We start from the raw sequence: 18,490 nt of genomic DNA, 5'->3' as shown, positions 1-18,490 counted from the left end.
TCTCTCTCTCTTTTCTTCCCTCCCTTTCCTTCCCTCCCTCTCTCCCTCTCTGTCTCTCTCTCTCTGCCCCTCTCCTGCATATATGCGTGTGCATGCACATGCTGTCTCTCAAAATAAATAAATTAAGCATTTTGTTGTTGTTGTTTGGAATACAGTAACGCATAAAGGAGCTCTTTGCTCTTCTCCCAGAGAGTTCATTGCCTACTGGGAGCAGTGGACTGAAAGCAGACATTACAGATGAGACAGCTGCTGGGGCTAGGTTGTGCTCACAGGGTCCTGGGGCACACTGCGAGGGTCTGTGAAGCCCTCCTCCTTGGCAGCGGTGGGTGCAGCCAGTCATGGTCTAACGTGTAGATGAGTAGATCTTTTTCAGACTAAGACAGCCACCTGCAAGAAATAAGGGAGCAGGTCTAAGAATCTTGCTCTTCTGTCCTTCCTGGAGCCCCACGTTGGTGGACAAGTGTAGATGAAACGGGTATAGAGGGGGGCCTCAGGAAGTGTGGAGACTGGAAGCGTGAATTCAGGAGTCTAGTTGGAGTTTGTGTCGTTTACATATTCTTTCTTTCCTGCTTTAACCTTTTTGCTGGTAGTTGTGCCTGTTCCAGAACTCCTCTGTGGTTCTCTGCAGATAATGGCACCTGGACACAGCTGTGGCTCGTCTCAGACTACCATGAGCATGGCTCCCTGTTTGATTATCTTAACCGGTACACGGTGACAATCGAGGGGATGATTAAGCTGGCCTTGTCTGCGGCTAGTGGGTTAGCCCACCTGCACATGGAGATTGTGGGTACCCAAGGTGAGTGAACCCTGGTGAGTGAAGTTGAGTAGACTTTAAAAGCCTGTACCATCCTGATTTAGTTCCGAGAATTCGTCTTTACTGAGGAAGTTGGAGGTGAGCCTCAGGAACTGTGGCCTAATCTAAGGGAGAGAGGTCTGAGTTCTACATGAGAAAAAGAGGTATTTCCATTGGGGTCTCTTCACCTCTGTCTTTAGAATGCCCTCAGGGGCTCTAGAACATAAAGATTCCGTTGTCTGTCATTTGATGGCCTGGCACGGGTGTTGGTTGGTGAGCTAGTGTTCTGAGTTGCCCTCTCAGGAGCCCACGGTACACGGGTAAAAGCACGGAACCCAGAAGATGAAACAAGCTAGTGCAAAGGAGCACTGGTTTGGTAATTTCAGCGTTCACCGTTGGAAGCAGCTGGCTTATGGACTGCATGATGGATTAGACACTGGTCTTTACTGACCTGGGAGGGTTCTCCTGGAGGAAGAAGACCTCAGGCTTCCTCGTTTGTTGACTGTAGCATCAGTTCTCTGGGGGATCATGGTTCTCGTCAAGGTAGCAGGTGTGGTGTGCTCCCTGATTCCTGGTTGACCAGGGCAACAGCGTGTGCTGGCCCTGACAGAAAGCCAACCATTGATGTTTGATCCTGTTCCTAGCTCCCGTGAATGTAGTAATAGTAGTCCTGATCTTCACCTGTTTGACGGTGAGAACCTAGCCAGTGCAGCAGCTTTCCTTGGAATTCCTTAGCAGTTCTATCCTGGAGCATATCCGTTCAGGGAAAGTGGGGGCGGGGGTAGTGATAGTGGTAACAGCTAATACGCATGCCCTTCTAAGCTCTTCACTTACCTACACTAATGCGTTTAATCCTCACACTACCATGAAGTAAGGACTGGGGTAGCCTTATGGATGAGAAGGCAGAGGTGCAGATGGGTTAAGTCGCTTTTTTAGGGTTACTGGATTAGTGGGAGGCAAAGCCAGGACTCGAACCCACATAATCTGGCTGCAGAGACTATGCTTTTAACATTTATACTATCTCTCTGTAAAGATCCCTATGTTTTTCTCTGTCAGGGAAGCCTGGAATTGCTCATCGAGACTTAAAATCAAAGAACATCCTGGTGAAGAAAAATGGCATGTGCGCCATTGCAGACCTGGGCCTGGCTGTCCGCCATGATGCGGTCACTGACACCATTGACATTGCCCCAAATCAGAGGGTGGGAACCAAACGGTAGGAAGGCCCTGGGCCTCTGCCATTGTCCTACCCTTGTACCGAGTAGCACCTGTGTGCCCTTTCCCATGTGCACGGGAGAAAGAAGTATAGAAAAGGAGGTGTGGCCCTTGCTCTCAGACAACTGAAAGCTGAACTGAAGCCCCACTCCCCACAGTGGAAAGCTGAACTGGTTGCATCTAGCAGATACGAGTGCCATGAGCGCAGCTTCGTAGAACTATATACACATAGCTGTTCCTGGGCAGGGGGAGGCAGCAGAGAAAGAGAATCTAGAAAAAGATTTGGAGGGGGGACAGGCACCCGGCTTGGCTAGGACAAGAGGAAGCATGTGCAGTCCAAAGGGGTACTTGTGCAGAGACCCCGAGGAGGTAGGGATTGTGACTTGCTTGGGGGTTAGAGAGCAAGTCTGCCAAGCCAGAGCAGAGGTGATCTTAGGGTGGAGATTGGGGGCACCTTTAGGATGATGGGCCTACTTCCCACTTCATACAGAAGTGAAGTAAGAAGTAAGGAATTGTGATTGCAGACTGACTTTGTGAGTTGAAAATGGAACTGTCTTGTAATGGGACAGAAGAGGAGATCTGTTTACCTGTCAAATCTCCATGAACTTCACTAGATTGTGCTGCTGGTTTTCCCCTTTTGACATGAATGAGTGCAGCTACCCAGGCCCCAAAGTGTGAGGCCTGAGGTGATCCCCTGATTTGCCTTACTCTGTATGTGTGTTGGGGAGGGTGGGGGGGAGGGGAGTGGCTTGAGTAGTACTAATTAACTGAGGGAGACTTTGATGATCAGCTAGAATTAATTTTCATATATGTGTAATTAGGTAAGATAACAAAAGAGGTTCAAAATGAAATTTAAACTCAACCCATCACTGGCTACATTTAATAAAGTCCAGGACCCTAGTGGCAACCAGATACTGGGCACTGTTATTGCCCTGTGACCCGCAGTACAGATGCCTCTGCCAAGAAATCAAGACATGATTAAAATAAATCCCGGTGGCTAAAAAATAGAGGTACAAATAAGAGCAGCCTGGTATCACCTAACCTGTGCTGAAGTATTTAGATTCTAATCCAAAACATGGGAGTTTGCAATAAAGAAATTCGATCACTTGCTCCTCCCCAAGGGCCATTCTTGGGGGGATGCATTCCCACGTTCAGAGGGCCCCTGAATCACGACTTTGATTTAAGTAACGAAATCCTTTTCTGTGCATGATCTTGTTTCCTTTGCTATTGCAGATACATGGCCCCCGAAGTACTCGATGAGACCATTAATATGAAGCACTTTGACTCCTTCAAATGTGCCGATATCTATGCGCTCGGCCTTGTGTATTGGGAGATTGCTCGAAGATGCAATTCTGGAGGTACCTTTCTTTTTGGCCTTCTCTTGCTCCTACCTCCCAGTCTAGAATGCCAGATCACCTGAGGGTGCTGGTGCCTTACTGCCTCCTTTCTTTTTACAACCTGTTGGATGCCTAGTGCCAGAGCCTGTCACAACTCAGGGTTCTCTCAAAGATGAGGGAACGTTGGAGGGGGTTGTACAAGGGTGTGTTGACTCTGTTGGATAGTGTTTTGCATAGAAGTAACCATTCCAGAGGCTTGTCTGGCTTTTTTTTTTTTTTTTAAAAACACATCGTCCTTATTGATCCTTAAGAGGTTGGGAAAGCCCTGGGCAGGAATAGTTCCAGACTAATTCAGGGGGTCTCCTTTACACAAGAGGCACTAAGTGTGTTCTGACATGGCTCTCTAGCCACAGTGCTGGGAAATGTGGGGGTTCGTTGATAAAATAATAGTGGTAATTTCTGAATCTGGAGCAGAAAGTTTCTTATACGTAGAATTTTCTCAAAATGAGGTTTTTTCTTCCTGTAATTTTTTCTTACATTTTTGGCATTTGCACCTGTTAACCCATGCCAGAATCTAGTAAAAGGTAGTATCAGACCTAGCAGGAAACAGTTTTTATCATTAACTTAGCACATCAGTACTTTACAGCGACTTCCAAGTATTCTGCCATGTGAATGTGTTCAGGAACCACTAGAACCTTTCCCTCAGCTATTTATCTTTGATGTAAGAGATTCCAGGTCATTGGAAATGAAATTAAATTTAAATTAAATGAATTAAAACTGACAAGTCTTCCAGCAGAACCCTCTTCTGTATTACTGCCCTTTTCCATCTCTGATGTGTTTGGGAAGATCCCAATTATGGAGTAGCCACACAGGTATTACTCATGGAATTGTACTTTAAAAATTTTTTTTTAATTTATTTTCTGGGGCACCTGGGTGACTCAGTTGGTTGGGCATCCAACTTTGACTCAGGTCATGGTCTTACGGTTCATGGGTTCGAGCCCCTCATTGGGCTCTGTGCTGACAGTTCAGAGCCTGCAGCCAGCTTCAGATTCTGTGTCTCCCTCTCTCTGCCCCTCCCCTGCTCACACTCTGTCTCTCTCTTTCTTAAAAATAAATAAACATTAAAACTTTTAAAAAATAAAATAAAAAATAAAATTTATTTTCTTAGGTGAGCTTTACCCCAAATGTGGGGATCAAACTCAAAACTCTGAGATTAAGAGTCACATCCTCTACTGACTAAGCCAGCCAGGCCACCCTAAAACTTTCATCATTCTATGCAGATAAAACAGATTAAGAAAAATCTGGTCATACAGGTCTTAAACTGTCAATAAGTTAATTTTTTTCCTTCTTACACCATTCAGAAATTGGGGCTAAGTATTATAATAATAGATTAAAAATTTTTTTAAATATTTATTTATTTTTGAGATAGAGTGTGAGCAGGGAGGGGGGCAGAGAGAGGGAGACACAGAATCGGAAGCAGGCTCCAGGCCCTGAGCGGTCAGCACAGAGCCCGACACGGGGCTCAAACTCACAAACTGTGAGATCATGACCTGAGCTGAAGTCGGATGCTTAACCGACTGAGCCACCCAGGCACCCCTAAATAATACTAACATTTATTCACCATTCACTGTGTATAAGCTCACTTAATCTGTACTACAAACCTAAGAGGTGGTGACTATTACTGTCATAATTTTTCAGATGAAGAAAATGAGTCACAGAGATAGGTAATTTGTCCAAGGTCACACGGCTAGTAAACTCGGATTCAGACGCCGGCAGACTGAGGCCAGAGCATAGGTTCTAAAGCATCCCTTAGATGTTTACCAAGACTCTATTTAAAAATCTGCTCTACTGCAGGACACCTGGGTGGCTCCGTTGGTTAAGCGTCTGACTCTTGGTTTTGGCTCAGGTCATGAGATTGAGCCCCTTGCTTGGGATTCTCTCTCTCTCTCTCTCTCTCTCTCTCTCTCTCGCTCTCTCACTCTCTCGCTCTCTGTCTCTGCCCCTCCCCTGCTCGTGCTCTGTCTCTGTCTCTCAAAATAAATAAGCATTTTTAAAAAATATCTGTCCTAGTAGCTCAGAACAGCAGAATTTTTCCTGGAAAAAGGCATGGGAAAGTTACGTTGGATTTTTCAAATTAGCTTATTATGGAAACTGTTTCAGTTTGTAGTTCTAAAAGATAAGGACTTAAATACAATACAGTTAATCACACTTTAAAAAGTGAACATTAGTATCATTTAACATTAGTTAGTGTTGGGATTTCCCCAGCTGTCTCATAATTTTTTTAAAACGGTTTCTTCAAATCAGGGTTCAAATCATGTCCATCCACTGCAGTTGATTGATACACATCTTAAGTTTCTTGTAATGTATAGTTTCCCCCCCCACTGTTTTTCTTCTGCAGTTTAGTTGAGAAGCCAGGTCATTTGTCCTGTAAAGTTTTCCTGTCTAGATTTTGGCAACTACATTTTTATGGCATTCACGTGTTCTTCTAGTCCTGTGACTTTCCTATGATAGTTGCATTTAATGACTAGGATCATATATATTTTTCCCCCAGAGTTCTGTTACAAGGCACATAATACCAGTCATTTCTCTTTTTGTGATGTTAACAGCCACCAGTGATCATTGTTCATGAGCATATTCATTAGAGGTTGAAAAATGCCAATATTCTGATACTGTCAATCGTCATGTATTAGCTAGATTTCTTCTCTAAAGAGAAACTTCCCGTAATTGTCCCATTTGGTTACCAAGATATGTAGTTTGAATAGGGAAACCAGGAAAAATACTTGATTCTTCCCATTTATTTACCATTTTTCAAAACAGTGAACTTGTTACCTCTCATCTTACAAAGGTGACTAAGGATTTGGGTGTCCTTTTTTTTTTTTTTTTTAAAGTATAATGAACTGGTGGACTTAAAATATTTGCTTCCATTGAAGTGATTAGTCTTACTTCTGCTTAAATATTCTCATCTTTGGCCAGTGGGAGCTTTTCAAGTTGGTGCCTTTTAACATGACCTCAGTAGTCTTTGATAGTTTGCTTGCTTTTGGTATGACAGAGATGTTCCTTACTAATCTCGTGTGTCTCTTAATCCCATTCCTGGAACCCACCAACCTTTCCAAGAGCCCTAGCTCTTCTTAGTGGGAAGTGGTATTTACAGATCATGGTGTGAGTGTTGTTACAGGTTTTTGAGTAATGCCCTCCTTCTGTTGATAACTCAGGTGGGTATTTTCTTTTCTCCCAGGAGTCCATGAAGAGTATCAGCTACCATATTATGACTTAGTGCCCTCTGACCCTTCCATTGAGGAAATGCGAAAGGTCGTATGTGACCAGAAGCTACGTCCCAACATCCCCAACTGGTGGCAGAGTTACGAGGTAGGAAGCTTCCCTGCCTCCTGTGGCTTTTCCATCTGCCTGATTTCTCTACTTTAGAAAAAGGGTTTCCCAAGTAAAAAAAAAAGAGAGAAAGAGAGAAAGAGCTTGCCAATGAGGCCATGCCCAGAGGTACCCCCTGTGTCACTTATATACTGTTATGTGCTGTTGTCTACGAATCCCAGAGGGGCCACAGTGCCTTGTCCTGGGCACTGTAGGGTCCTCTTGGGAATGGACAGCCTAGTAGAAGAAAAGGCTTGGTCCCCAGGACACAGATAAGAGGTGGTCAGCAAAAGACAGAAATAAAAACTGGGTGGGAACCATTAGACCGGTCTAGCTAGAAAGATGGCTCTGGAACCACAGGGACGAGCTGAGCTCTGTGGAAGAATCAAATAGAGGCATCCAGAAAAGAAGCGAAGCTCAGACTGGGCATAGAAGAATGGCAGGACAGGACTTAGAAGGCATGTCTGTGAGGGAGGTGGCCTTTCTAAAAACTCAGAAGGGAGGAGGGTGTGGAGGATTGGAATTTGGGGGAGATACAGATGGAGTGGGTCAGGGACAGCATTTGGGGGAAATAATTGAAATGAGGACAAATTCATGATACAGGTTCCAAATAAACATGGCATTCTGGGGTCTTAGAGTCTTCAGGGCCCTCGTGGCTCTGCTTTTAGAAAGGACTCTAACCACTAGAGGGCATTTCTGCATTTTAGAACAGAATCGCTGAGCTCACATTTTAGGTGGTGTCTTCTCGTCGCATAATAGAGCAGCATTTTCCAAAATGTTCCTTGGAGCCCTCAGGTCAGGGTTTCAGAGGATGAGGGTGAGGCTGAGAGAACCGGTCTTCAGCTTCCCCCATCCCACAACCTCTTCAGTCAGTTTTTGAAATTTTGAAAACCACTGGCCTAGGACAGCAGTCAGGGACCTTTGTCACCCTCGGTCACCAGTAGAGGTCCATAGGTGGCCTTCCAAATCCATCTCTTGGCCTGACCACAGTGGTCGCCCGTGTGGTCCAGGCGGTGGCAGTGTGGCTTTCCGCCTCTGACAGGATTGCTTTTTAGGGGCTCCTGTCCTGCTTCTTCCCCACCCCCATCCCGTCCGTGCACATGAGCCCCGGGATTCCGGCCGTGTGCTTGCTTGCACCCAGGCGCGTTCCTGGTGTGCCTGCTTCACGCGCTCCTTCAAAGAACACAGTTAGTACAGAAGCGTACAAACGGATCTCAGACCTGAGAGAAGTGATTTTCGGAGCACAGGCTACTTCGGGTACCCCCGTCCGGAGTACCCCGATGGTGGGCCGGCTGGCTGCACTCGCGGGCCAGTCCTCCCCTTTCTCCTGGTCCCCGAGGATGGGAGGGCCGAGGGGAGACAGAGGCTCGCAGAGCGCTCCCCGGGCTCAGAGGGGAGGGGAGATGGTGCCAGGCTCTACTGAGAGGCCAAGTGGAGCGAGGCCAAGAGGGCCTCCCGGGGCGGGGTCCGGCTGACGCGGCCTCCGGGTCTCCGGGTCTCCATGCAGGCACTGCGGGTCATGGGGAAGATGATGCGAGAGTGCTGGTACGCCAACGGCGCGGCCCGCCTGACTGCCCTGCGCATTAAGAAGACCCTCTCACAGCTCAGCGTGCAGGAAGACGTGAAGATCTAAGCCTCTCCCTCCCCACACGCAGCCCTGGCAGCGGGAACTACACACAGCTGCCGCGTTGAGCGTACGACGGAGGCCTACCTCTCGTTTCTGCCCAGCCCTCGGTGGCCAGGAGCCCTGGTCCCAAAGAGGGACAGAGCCCGGGAGACTCCCTCACTCCCATGTTGGGTTTGAGACACAGACACCTTTTATATTTACCTCCTAACGGCACGGAGACTCTGAGAGCGGATGGTGTGGAGAACTCGATGCCACAACTCGAACTGGCTGTAGTGGGAAGTCCTGCAAAACCCGGTGCGTCTGGCGGATAGCCAGGGTGGCGACGGGCCCCCCCCCCCCCCCCCGAGAGGACCCCGGGGGAGCCTCGTGTCGCCATTGCTGAACAGCACCGACGGTGTCCTCCAGGGACCAGCTCCGCCGGGGTGGGCGGCGCTCTGCGGTGGCCCAGAGGAGCCACGAGTATAGCCCCTGACACGGGCAGCTCTGGGCCCTGGGCTCCCCTCCTGTCTCACGCGGGCCTCCGGAGGGACCGCCGGTGGAGGCGGGGCCTGCCGCCTGTCTGTCCAGCCGTGTGTGCATGTGCCGAGGTGCGTCCCCTGTTGTGCCTGGTCCGTGCCACGCCCTTACACGTGTGTGTGTATGTGTGTGTCTGTAGGTGCGCACTTACCTGCTTGAGCTTTCTGTGCATGTGCAGGTCGGGGGTGTGGTTGTCATGCCGTCTCTGCGTGCTGGTGCCTCTGTTTGGTAGTGAGCAGCGTCTAGTCTCCCTGGTGCCCTTCCCGAAGGTCTCTCTCCTGGCCCCTTCCCCCCAGAACCCCCACGCCACGGCGGGACCCCCTTCCCAGCGGGCTGCTCCGCCTGCCCATGTGTCGGCACCTCCATTTCAGACCGTGGAACCAAAGCTGGCCCGGTTGTCCATGGCAGGCGGGGGAGATTTTTGGGTCCAAATGTGAGGCAGGGACGGGCGGGGGTGGGCAGGGAAAGAATCTCGGTGGAAGTCTCGGGTGTTGTGGTCAGCGGCAACCGTGGGAAATGAGCCAGCCCAAGGGCATCATCCTCAACAGCATCAAGAAGGGCCAAGGGACTTGAGGCCCTGATCCTGGGACTTACATTGGAATGTCACATCTGTCTTTCATATCCCAGATTCTGGAAACAGCAGTGTATATTTTTGGTGGTGATGGGTTTAGGGTGGGGAAGGGGAAGGGGGGGCAAGCAGTGGGGGGGGAGTCGGGGTGGGAGGGAGGCATCTGCATGGGTCTTTTACTGGATTATCTGATCGCGGTGGAGGGGAGATGGGAGACACGTACCCACTTCAGGGGCCTGTGAAAGGGAAAAGCCCGAGCCAAACCTGTTATTTTAACCTGAGTATAGTATTTAATGATGTCTAGAAGCACGGTTATGGGTGGTGGTTTGGTCAGCGTATCTTAGGTATATAATAACTTTGAAGCCATAACTTTTAACTGGAGTGGTTTGTTTTTCTTTTCTTTTCTTTTCTTTTCTTTTCTTTTCTTTTCTTTTCTTTTCTTTTCTTTTCTTTTCTTTTCTTTTCTTTTTTTCTTTTTTCTTTTTCCTTTTCTCTTCTTTTCTTTTTTCTTTGTTTTTAATTTTATTGGAAGGGTCTGAATTTTAACTTTTTTTAATATTGTTAAGTTTTTATAAAAGGAAAACCATCTCTATGTGATGATTACCTCTTTGTTTTTAAAGAAATTGCTACAAAACAACCACAAAAAAAAAAAAAAAGTGCTCCAATCAAGCGCACATAGCTCAGTCACACTGGAAATGTTTGTCCTTGCACCTGAGCCTGTTCCCACCGAGCAGCGAGAGTCCCTCCCTCTTTGCCCTGGAGGTTAGTCTCTCTTGCACTGTGCCCCCCACCCCTCAATTCTGTGAGTGGTTTTTGCTTCAGGGCCCTGGCCTTTTGTGCATTGTCCAGCCGGTTGCACCTTCTCCTCCAGGCATTTACTCAACAGATGTTTGCTGCGTACCTGTTGTGTGTCAGGCACTGTGCTGGGCACTTGGAATACGTATGTGAGCAAGACAGGCTTGGGTCCTACTCTTGGAACACTGAAGAAGTTGCCGATTCAAGTTAGTGGGTGCCTGTTTCAAGACCAGAAGTTTGTACCGTTGGTTCTGAGAGCCTTTTGAGCCTGGAATGATTGCTCTTAGAAAAGACCACCAAGGACCAGGATCCCTCCATACCCCCAAAGAGCCCTGCAGTGGGCAGTGAGACCCTAAATTACTGCATTCATTCTGAGCCCCCTTCCTGCCCCCAGGGGAGGCATATGATGTCTGCAGCCTGAGAGCATGCCTGCCTCCAGCCCAGTGATTCTCTGCCAAAGCTTGTGGAGGAGGGGCACGCCTCTCCCTGCTTACACGGGTCTCCCAGATGCTCCCGGTCTTCCTATTTATTTTCCTGATGTGTTGCTTCTTCCCTTGCGTTAAAGGAGATCTTCGCCTCACCCTTTGGGCCAGTTTGCTGGCTACTGACTAATTTCCCTTGAATACCAATGGTGTCATTAGGGGGACCTTCTTTCCCCAGCCCTGCTGACCCCCCACCTACCTGCTCTGCAGCAGACCCAGGCAGGGTGTGGGTAGTAATGGAACTTAGACTCCTGTGCCCCGGTCACAACCAGCCTCTGGGATCTGCCAACACTCCTCGACCCAGGGACTCCCAAGCCTCTAGCCCTCTCCCCAGGGGGACCTCCTGGCCTCACCACACCTCGGGGAAGACTGAGCAGTTTTTTGGGAAGCTCCCACTCCTGTCCCCATCGCTCTTAACACCAAGGGTTAGGAGTTAGAGAGTTGGGGAGAAACTAAAGCCTAAAGCCGTGGTGTTTGGCCCCTGGGGCTAACTAACCCTGATCCGTAGGGCTACCTACACCTCTGGATTCTGGATTCACAGACCAAGTCAAAGCCCGTTCTTACGTCGCCATCAAGGCCCCCGAACGGCATTCTCGGTACTTCTGTTTGTTTTTGTACATTTTATTAGAAAGGACTGTAAAATAGCCACTTAGACACTTTACCTCTTCAGTATGCAAATGTAAATAAGTTGTAATATAGGAAATCTTTTGTTTTAATATAAGAATGAGCCTGTCCAATTTCTGCTGTACATTATTAAAGTTTTATTCACAGAGCTTTTTGGTGCCCTCTGTCTTCCATGTGTGTAGACTGACCGCCCAGCTCTTGTCAGGGGAGCGGGGAAGGGAGCAGACGCGTGCTGAGGTGGCCTTGCTGCCTTCCTCGTTGGCCGGAATGACGACAGCATGTCAAGCAGGTCGCATCAGAAGAGGAGCCAGTCTGAGTGCAGGGTGTCCCCTCCGTGAAACACCGGGAGCGGCCTGGCCTGGAGTGTGCAGGGCAGGGGGGTGGGGGGTGGGGTGGCGCAAACCACACACGTTTTCTTGGGCTTTGTCTGTGTCTGCCTTTGTCTTTCAGCATTTTTTTCTCTGTACAAAAGAGGATCTCGATCCTGGTGTGTCAGCAGCCACCTAGCCTTGAAGGCTGCCTAAGAGCCTGCTCAGATTGTGCTTCTCCCCTTGTAGATTGGAGAATAAATGCGAATCTCGGGGGACTCGGGTGATTTGAGGTGGGAGTCTTCCCATGCTTCGTCGTCTTTTCAGTGTGTGGGTGGCGGGGCAGATCTTTCCTCGTCTCGGCCGCGGGAACCCAGGATAGCGAGTCCTAGAGGCGCAGAAGCTCAAGTTTAGCCGGGACCCTAGAGGCCGCCTAGTCCCTCGGCATCGGGCACTGGACTCCCCTGCAGCATCCTCCCCGTGCTGGCAGGCCCACGCCTTCACCCGCAGGCCATCTGCTCAGTAGCAGGCCCCTCCTCTGTGGAACCGGAAGCCTCCAGGTGACTTCTCCTCAGGTGGTTGAGAGCGGTCCCTTTCTCTTCCATATAAGGTCCCTTCAGTTAACATTAGTTAGCATTATTGAAAACTTACTGTGTGGCTAAGCAATGAACCCAGAGTTGATCTGTGTATATTAACTGCTCCAATCCTCAGACAGCATTATTATCCTGTCTTTACAGATTAGGAACGGAGGAGGGTCGGAGAAGTTGATAAATTGTCAGCGTAGCTCACAGGGTGGAAAAGACCTTGGGTCCAGGGTGTCTCATCCCAGGCTGCAGCCCCTAAGCCGTCTGTACCTTCCCGCCTGCACGGTCCCATGTCCCTCCCCCCCCCTCCCCCCGGGCCAGCTGCTCCCCACTGAACCCAGCTAGAGCCTGGGGCCAGGAGGGCACACGACATTCCATCCAGGCAGTAACTGAAAGCACAGGCTGGGATACGAATCCCAGACTGTGCCTGACTCCTGCGGGTCACATCCGAGGACCCCAGGACTGCATCTCATGGGCTGAGGAAAGCCCAGCCGCCTTGTCCTTCAGCCCATGTATGGGAAGTTGGTATTTTGAACTCAAGTGCAAGACCTTCTATGTTTACCCTGTTAAATTTATCAGAGAGTGTGCTCGTTGCTCCCAGCCTGTCAGTATTTAAAAATTCTGACTGTTGGGGCACCTGGCTGGCTCAGTCGGTAGAGCATGTGACTCCTGGGGTTACAAGGTCGAGCTCCGCACTGAGTGTAGAGATTACTTAAAATCTAGGGGCACCTGGGTGGCTCAGTCAGTTAAGCGTCCGACTCTTGATTTCGGCTCAGGTCACAATCTCAGTTCGTGGGTTCAAGTCCTGTGTCGGGCTCTGCACTGACAGTGTGGAGCCTGCTTGGGCTTCTCTCTCTCTCTCTCTCTCTCTCTCTCTCTCTCTCTCTCTCTCTCTCTCCCCCCCCCCGCCTCTCACTGCCCCTCCCCAGCTCTCTCTCTCAATAAATAAATAAATTAATTTAATAATAAATAATCTAAAAAAAATTCTGACGGTTATCCACAGTTTTCCATTGTTCTCTCATCTGAGACTGTCGGGCTGGAGAAAATCAAGTAACTCACCTCTAAGAAGTTGGCTTGAAGTTTGGCACATAGCCCAATAACCCGGATCAGCTGCTAATTAAATTGTCCTTGTGCCCTAGCCATAATTCATTTATGGACAAAGATAGCTGCAGAAATCCAGGTGTCTCTGAAGTGACAAGGTATTGTGGCTGTTGAAGCTCTCTGTTGAAAAAGATGTGGTGGCTCGTAGTGAATCTCAACCCCATTAAAAAGCCATCCTGTGACGGATCAGTCATCTTGCCAGGCGTGGATCGAAAATCCACCAGGCTATGGATTGCAGCTTCACCTGCACCATTCTGAACATCAGAAGGGCAACTTTGCTGGTACCTCTTTGTGTGCCTTGAAGGTTACCGACACTGTTTCACCTTTGCAAGGCCCCTGTGGCACAGGAGACCTGAATTCTTTGGAATAATGTCTCACTTGGGGTTTTTTTTCACAACTCTTAAATTTTTGTCCCTGGCAGGTCGTGTCTTCTGAGGTTTACAGTCTGGAGAACGTGCTTGCTAAATAGGACCAAAACAGAATGAAGGGTGAGGTAGAATTGAGGAGGCACTCAGGAACTTAGGAGGGATGCATAATGAAGGTGGCCTGAAGGGGGGAGGCTTTGGGTCAAGCCTGGAATGGTGTACTGGGGTTCTCCCGAGGAGCAGAACCAATAGGGTGGACGGATGGAGGGATCGTTCAAGGAATTGACTCACTTGACCGTGGAGGCTGGCAAGTTTCAAATCAAGCCGACGGCTAGAGATGCAGGGAAGAGTTGATGGTGCAGTCTTGAGTCCAAAGGCAGTCTGGAGGCAGAATTCCTTCTTCCTCAGAGAACTGCAGGGTTTTTTTAGGGCCTTCAACTGATTGGATGAGGCCCATCTGTGTTACCGAGGGTAATCTGCTTTCCTCAGAATCTGCTGATTGAAATGTTAGTCACATCTAAAACATACCCTCATAGCAACATCTAGACGTGTTTTACTCAAACAGCACCATGAGCCGGAAGTCGTTGAGCATCCCCTGGTCCGACAGGATGGGACTTAAGGAATATGGCAGAGAGCCGTGGGTCCCTCTAGGAATGCTCCTTGGGAGCCAAGGATGGGTGCTAATGGGGTGGGAAGGTTTAAGGAACAATTGGATGGCCGAGGCTCTCTTTAATTTGTTGAGCAACCCTAAATGTATAAAGCAGGCGGAATGCAGTCTGTGGTCCTTGCCCTTCAAGACAGAGAGAGGGTTTGTACAGAGAGGACAATAAGGCAGATTCTGGCAAGTCCCGTTATAGAATTATACGTAACGTATCATGGAAGCCTACACCAGGTGCCTGGGGAAAGAAAGGAGGCACCCCTGCCCTCCAGGGGCTCCCAAACTAGCAGAACGGACTGGCATGTAGATAACCACAGTGGGGTGAAGTACATGCTAGGATAGGGGCAGATACAGGACGTCCTGCGAGCATAGGACCGCCAGTGGGTTGGGGTCAAGGGAGGTGACATCTCTATTTTGTTGTAGGCGTTGGCCTGCTGGCAGAGGAGAGGAGGAGAGGGTTTTAATCAAAACGTGTGTCACCCTTCAAGAACCACAGATGTCCTCAGCTAAGGCTAGAGGCAAGGGAGCCAGAGCCGCAATGAGGGAGTCCATTGGGGCTGTCACGTGCTGAGGAAATAAGACTTCATCCTGGGGGCCACCAGTGCCATCACTTGTCCTGTGACAGCTGCCTCAGCCTGTGCAAATCAGCACTTTTTCCTCTTGAGTCTGGACTTGATCTCCAAATTGTCCTCTATAGCATGAGTATGTGGAGCCGCCCTTAAGTTAAAACCTCTGTGGGGTTCCTGATTCCCGATGGAGGGAATAGGCCATTGGTGGGTTTTAGCAGGGGCGGGGCGGGGGGGGGGGCGGGGAAGAGATCCTGTTTGTGTTCGGGATGATCACAGTGCAGACTTTGGGAGGCAACCGCTGTGGTGGTGGCGCAGGGACAGCTGGAGGGCAGGGAGAGACCATGGGAGAACGCACAAATTTGGGGCATGATCACATGTGAACAGGCAGGGAAAGAGGGGAGCCAGCTTCAGTTTGGAGTCGATGGGAGAACCATAGTTGGGTGCACAACCCTGTCTCCTGGGGAGGGAACCAGGGACGAGCCACCAGAGCAACTGTGTTTGCCAAGAGGGCGGAGGACTGGGGTATCTGGGGCCCTAAGAACTGTTGTGCGTGTGTTTTTTTCTTCCCTTAAAAAAAATTTTTTTTAATGTTTATTTTTGAGAGAAAGCATGCCCGTGCGCGCTGTTGCGGGCGGGGCAGAGAGAGAGGGAGACACAGAATCGGAAGCAGGCTCCAGGCTCTGAGCTGTCAGCACAGAGCCGGATGCGGGGCTCGCACCCATGAGCTGTGAGATCATGACCTGAGCCGAGTCCGACGGTCAACCCGCTGAGCCACCCAGGCTCCCCAAGAACAGTTGTTTTCTGTTTCTCACTGTACGTGCTCTGAAACGAGCAAGGCAGGTAAAATAACATGTGCCCTGTGTCCTAGGAGTAAGTAGCACATGGGTGCTGTGAGGCAGGCTGGGGGGCTAACCCTCCCTTCTTCTGTCAATCTCTCCTGTTTACATAGCTGGGGACACCCCGTCCTCCCCACCCAAGAGGCAAGGTGGTCCCAGGCCTCTGGGCCACACTAGGCCCAGAGGCCACCCGTCTCCAACATAAACAAACTACCATATCTGCTTCGCCCTTACTCCCAGACCCCCTAGAATCGGCTCTTTGGGCCGTGCCAGATCCTGCTGCCGGGCTCCCCTGGGCCCCAGCGCCACACACAGACACTATCCAGTGGAAACTGTTGGGCAATAGGCGCCATTAGGAAAAACAACCACTCCCTGCCCAGTCAGCTGCCCACCGGCTGTCTGTGCCTCCCTCTGTGTCATGCAACTGGGGGCCCAGCCCCTCATTCCTGACCAGAGCGCCAGCTGAGTCCCAGGCCCTCTCTCTCCCAGTTCCCCAGCTTAGGAGCAGCAGCAGTACCCAGAGGGGAATCCCAGCGCGCTATTTATTATTCATTCGCCCCGTTCTGGAAGCAAATAATGATGCTGGAGCGGACATCGAGCTAGACTGCAGAGCGGCCTGAGCTGCCGGAGCTCTCGCCCTAAGTGCCCCGGCTTCCTGATGGCACCCTAGAGCTCGAGCACACGGAGCACGACGGTGGGGACAAGAGTCGGCTCTCCCCCACTTCCTCCACCGGGCACTGTTGACTGTTAGGTATCCAGGCCGGGGCTCGTCCCAAAGGGGAGGGGTCTTCCGCAGACCTTGTCCATTAGGCCCCAAAGGGGAGGGGTCTTCCGCAGACCTTGTCCATTAGGCGAGCCCACGCCGCAACGAGCCCTATCCCAAGAGCTAAGAGCCAGGGCAACTGGAGCGAACGGAGGAAAAGCTGGGGAGCTCTTCTCAAACAGACTGGCTCGGGATGAGCCACAGATTGAGTGCAGATGTCTGAGGGGCCAGAGTCATGGGGCTTTTGCAAGGAGGCCTCCCAGAAAGAGGTGTCCCAGCAGGCAGGCAGCGTGTGCAGCAGGCTCCTCCCCACCCTCCCCTCCACCCCCGAGGTTTAAGGAGCCGCGGAAGATAGGATGGGGGGAGCAGATGCCATGCAAGAGCTTAGGAGGAAGTCGCGGATGGTGGGAAAAGGCAAAGCGCCAGCGACCTCACGTGTCTGGCGTGTGGAGACTCTTGCACAGAGGAGGCCCCTCCAGCTGTCCGCCCTCTCCTTGTTGAACTTCACCTGCAGCCCGGCAGCCCTGGTGGAGATCAAAAACGCAACTTCCTAACTGGGCCAGCGGTGAGACTCCGGAACTCTGTGACCGAAGGGGAACTTGGCATCTCAGTGGGACACGGACCCTCTTGCGCAGGAGAGGAGATGTGGGGGATTCCCTAAACCCCACTCAGATCCCGAGTGGAGCCAGGCACTAGCCAGACAGCCCTTCACTCTGGTTTGAAGATTTTCCACCCAGAGACCCACGGCCAGCAGAGGGCATCACCACCCCATAGTGTGGCATCCTGGGCCCCCCCATCCCCTCCCTGGAGATACTGAGGAGATTGGGAGAAGGAAGCAGGCACACACACATATCTCTGAACTCTCTGAACTCTCAGGGGAGCAACTAGCAGCTGAATTAAATAGTCTCTGGAGGCCGGAGACCTTGGGTCTAGTGGGTACTAGGGCCTGTCCTGCCTCCATCCTTACCCCCCCACGGGTCTCAGTTTGCCTCCTGTGTTCAATGAGTGCTTGGACCACGTCGTATCATTGCCAGGCCACAGGGCAGGCCCTTCCTTTCCAGCTCTTGGATTCCAGGACTGGAAGAAATCATGCCACGTGCCTCCCAGAAATTGCATTTCCTGGACCCACACTTACTCTTTGGTTCTCCGGAGCTCTGCCTGGAAGAGGGGGAAACCTGAAGGAGGAATGTCTATTTTTTTTTTTTTAATGTTTATTTATTTCGAGAGAGACACCACACATGCCAGCAGGTGGAGGGGCAGAGAGGTGGGGGGAGAAAGAGAATCCCAAGCAGCCGCCGCGCTGACGGCACAGAGCCTGACACGCGGCTCAATCACATGAACTGTGAGATCGTGACCTGAGCTGAAATCAAGAGCTGGACGCTTAACCGACGGAGCCACGCAGGCGCCTCTGAAGGAGGAATGTGTCAACAGGGCTGTTAGACGCGGGTGCCGTGACACCCGTGGTGTTCACTTGTCCAGCTTTCAGGCAAGGAGGTGTCCTTTAGGTCATCCCTGGGATAGGTAAGGTGGTGGTCCTTCGCACAAGGGATCCTACAGGGTGCCCTTTTGCTGGTCTCTTCAGGGATACGCACAGGAGTGAAGAGAGAAGAAACCAAACCACTGCCTCCCCTGCCTTTGCTCTCCTCCCCATCCCCATCCCCACCCCCACCCCCACCCCAGATGCCGTCTGTCAGGAGCAGGCAGCAGACGGTCCAGGGGTCCATCTGTGCTAATGCTTCACAATAGAGTCCCATGTTTCCCCACCAACACCCCCTCGGCCCCTCAGCCGATGGCCACTTGGTGGTGCCCAGGGGGAGGTGGCAGGAGGGAGACGAAGGGACTCAGCTCTTGGCTCCCAGCAGCCCCCAGTCTACCCTCTGCCCCCCACCCAACAAGCATCCTGCCATCTGGACTTGTGTAATTACTGAGGGGTGGCACAGACCGCTCCCACCCATAGCTCCTGCAGGAGCTGGGGCCCCAGGGATG

At 50.9% G+C, this 18,490-nt stretch overlaps 1 protein-coding gene and 1 long non-coding RNA gene across 5 annotated transcripts in view; one reads left to right on the top strand and one right to left on the bottom strand.

The window, feature by feature from the left end:
• Positions 1-9,523, top strand: part of ACVR1B (activin A receptor type 1B) — a 33,387-nt gene extending 23,864 nt beyond the window's left edge. For all 3 annotated transcript variants that reach the window (XM_086713329.1, XM_086713325.1, XM_086713328.1), the window contains 5 exons: positions 629-796; positions 1,850-2,006; positions 3,239-3,363; positions 6,578-6,708; positions 8,216-9,523. In XM_086713329.1, the coding sequence (XP_086569455.1) occupies positions 629-796; positions 1,850-2,006; positions 3,239-3,363; positions 6,578-6,708; positions 8,216-8,341 (707 nt within the window). In that variant the 3' untranslated portion in view covers positions 8,342-9,523. The remainder of the gene's footprint in view (positions 1-628; positions 797-1,849; positions 2,007-3,238; positions 3,364-6,577; positions 6,709-8,215) is intronic.
• Positions 9,524-9,953: 430 nt separating this feature from the next.
• LOC147579169 (uncharacterized) overlaps positions 9,954-18,490 on the bottom strand; it is an 11,374-nt gene continuing 2,837 nt past the window's right edge. Inside the window, exons 2-4 of one of the 2 annotated variants that reach the window (XR_015253625.1) lie at positions 13,966-14,170; positions 13,272-13,774; positions 9,954-12,016 (exon numbers count right to left, since the gene is read on the bottom strand). This is a non-coding gene — a long non-coding RNA (uncharacterized LOC147579169). Of the gene's footprint in view, positions 12,017-13,271; positions 13,775-13,965; positions 15,118-18,490 lie in introns of those variants that run through there. The other variant, XR_015253624.1, reaches the window with a different exon arrangement.

Source organism: Puma concolor, chromosome B4 (genome assembly GCF_028749965.1).
Source record: "Puma concolor isolate L17-30 chromosome B4, mPumCon1.1.hap2, whole genome shotgun sequence".
In the NCBI taxonomy this organism is placed as follows: Eukaryota; Metazoa; Chordata; class Mammalia; order Carnivora; family Felidae; genus Puma; species Puma concolor.
The sequence above is the reverse complement of the archived record's forward strand: the minus strand, read 5'-3'. Positions and strand labels throughout refer to the sequence as shown.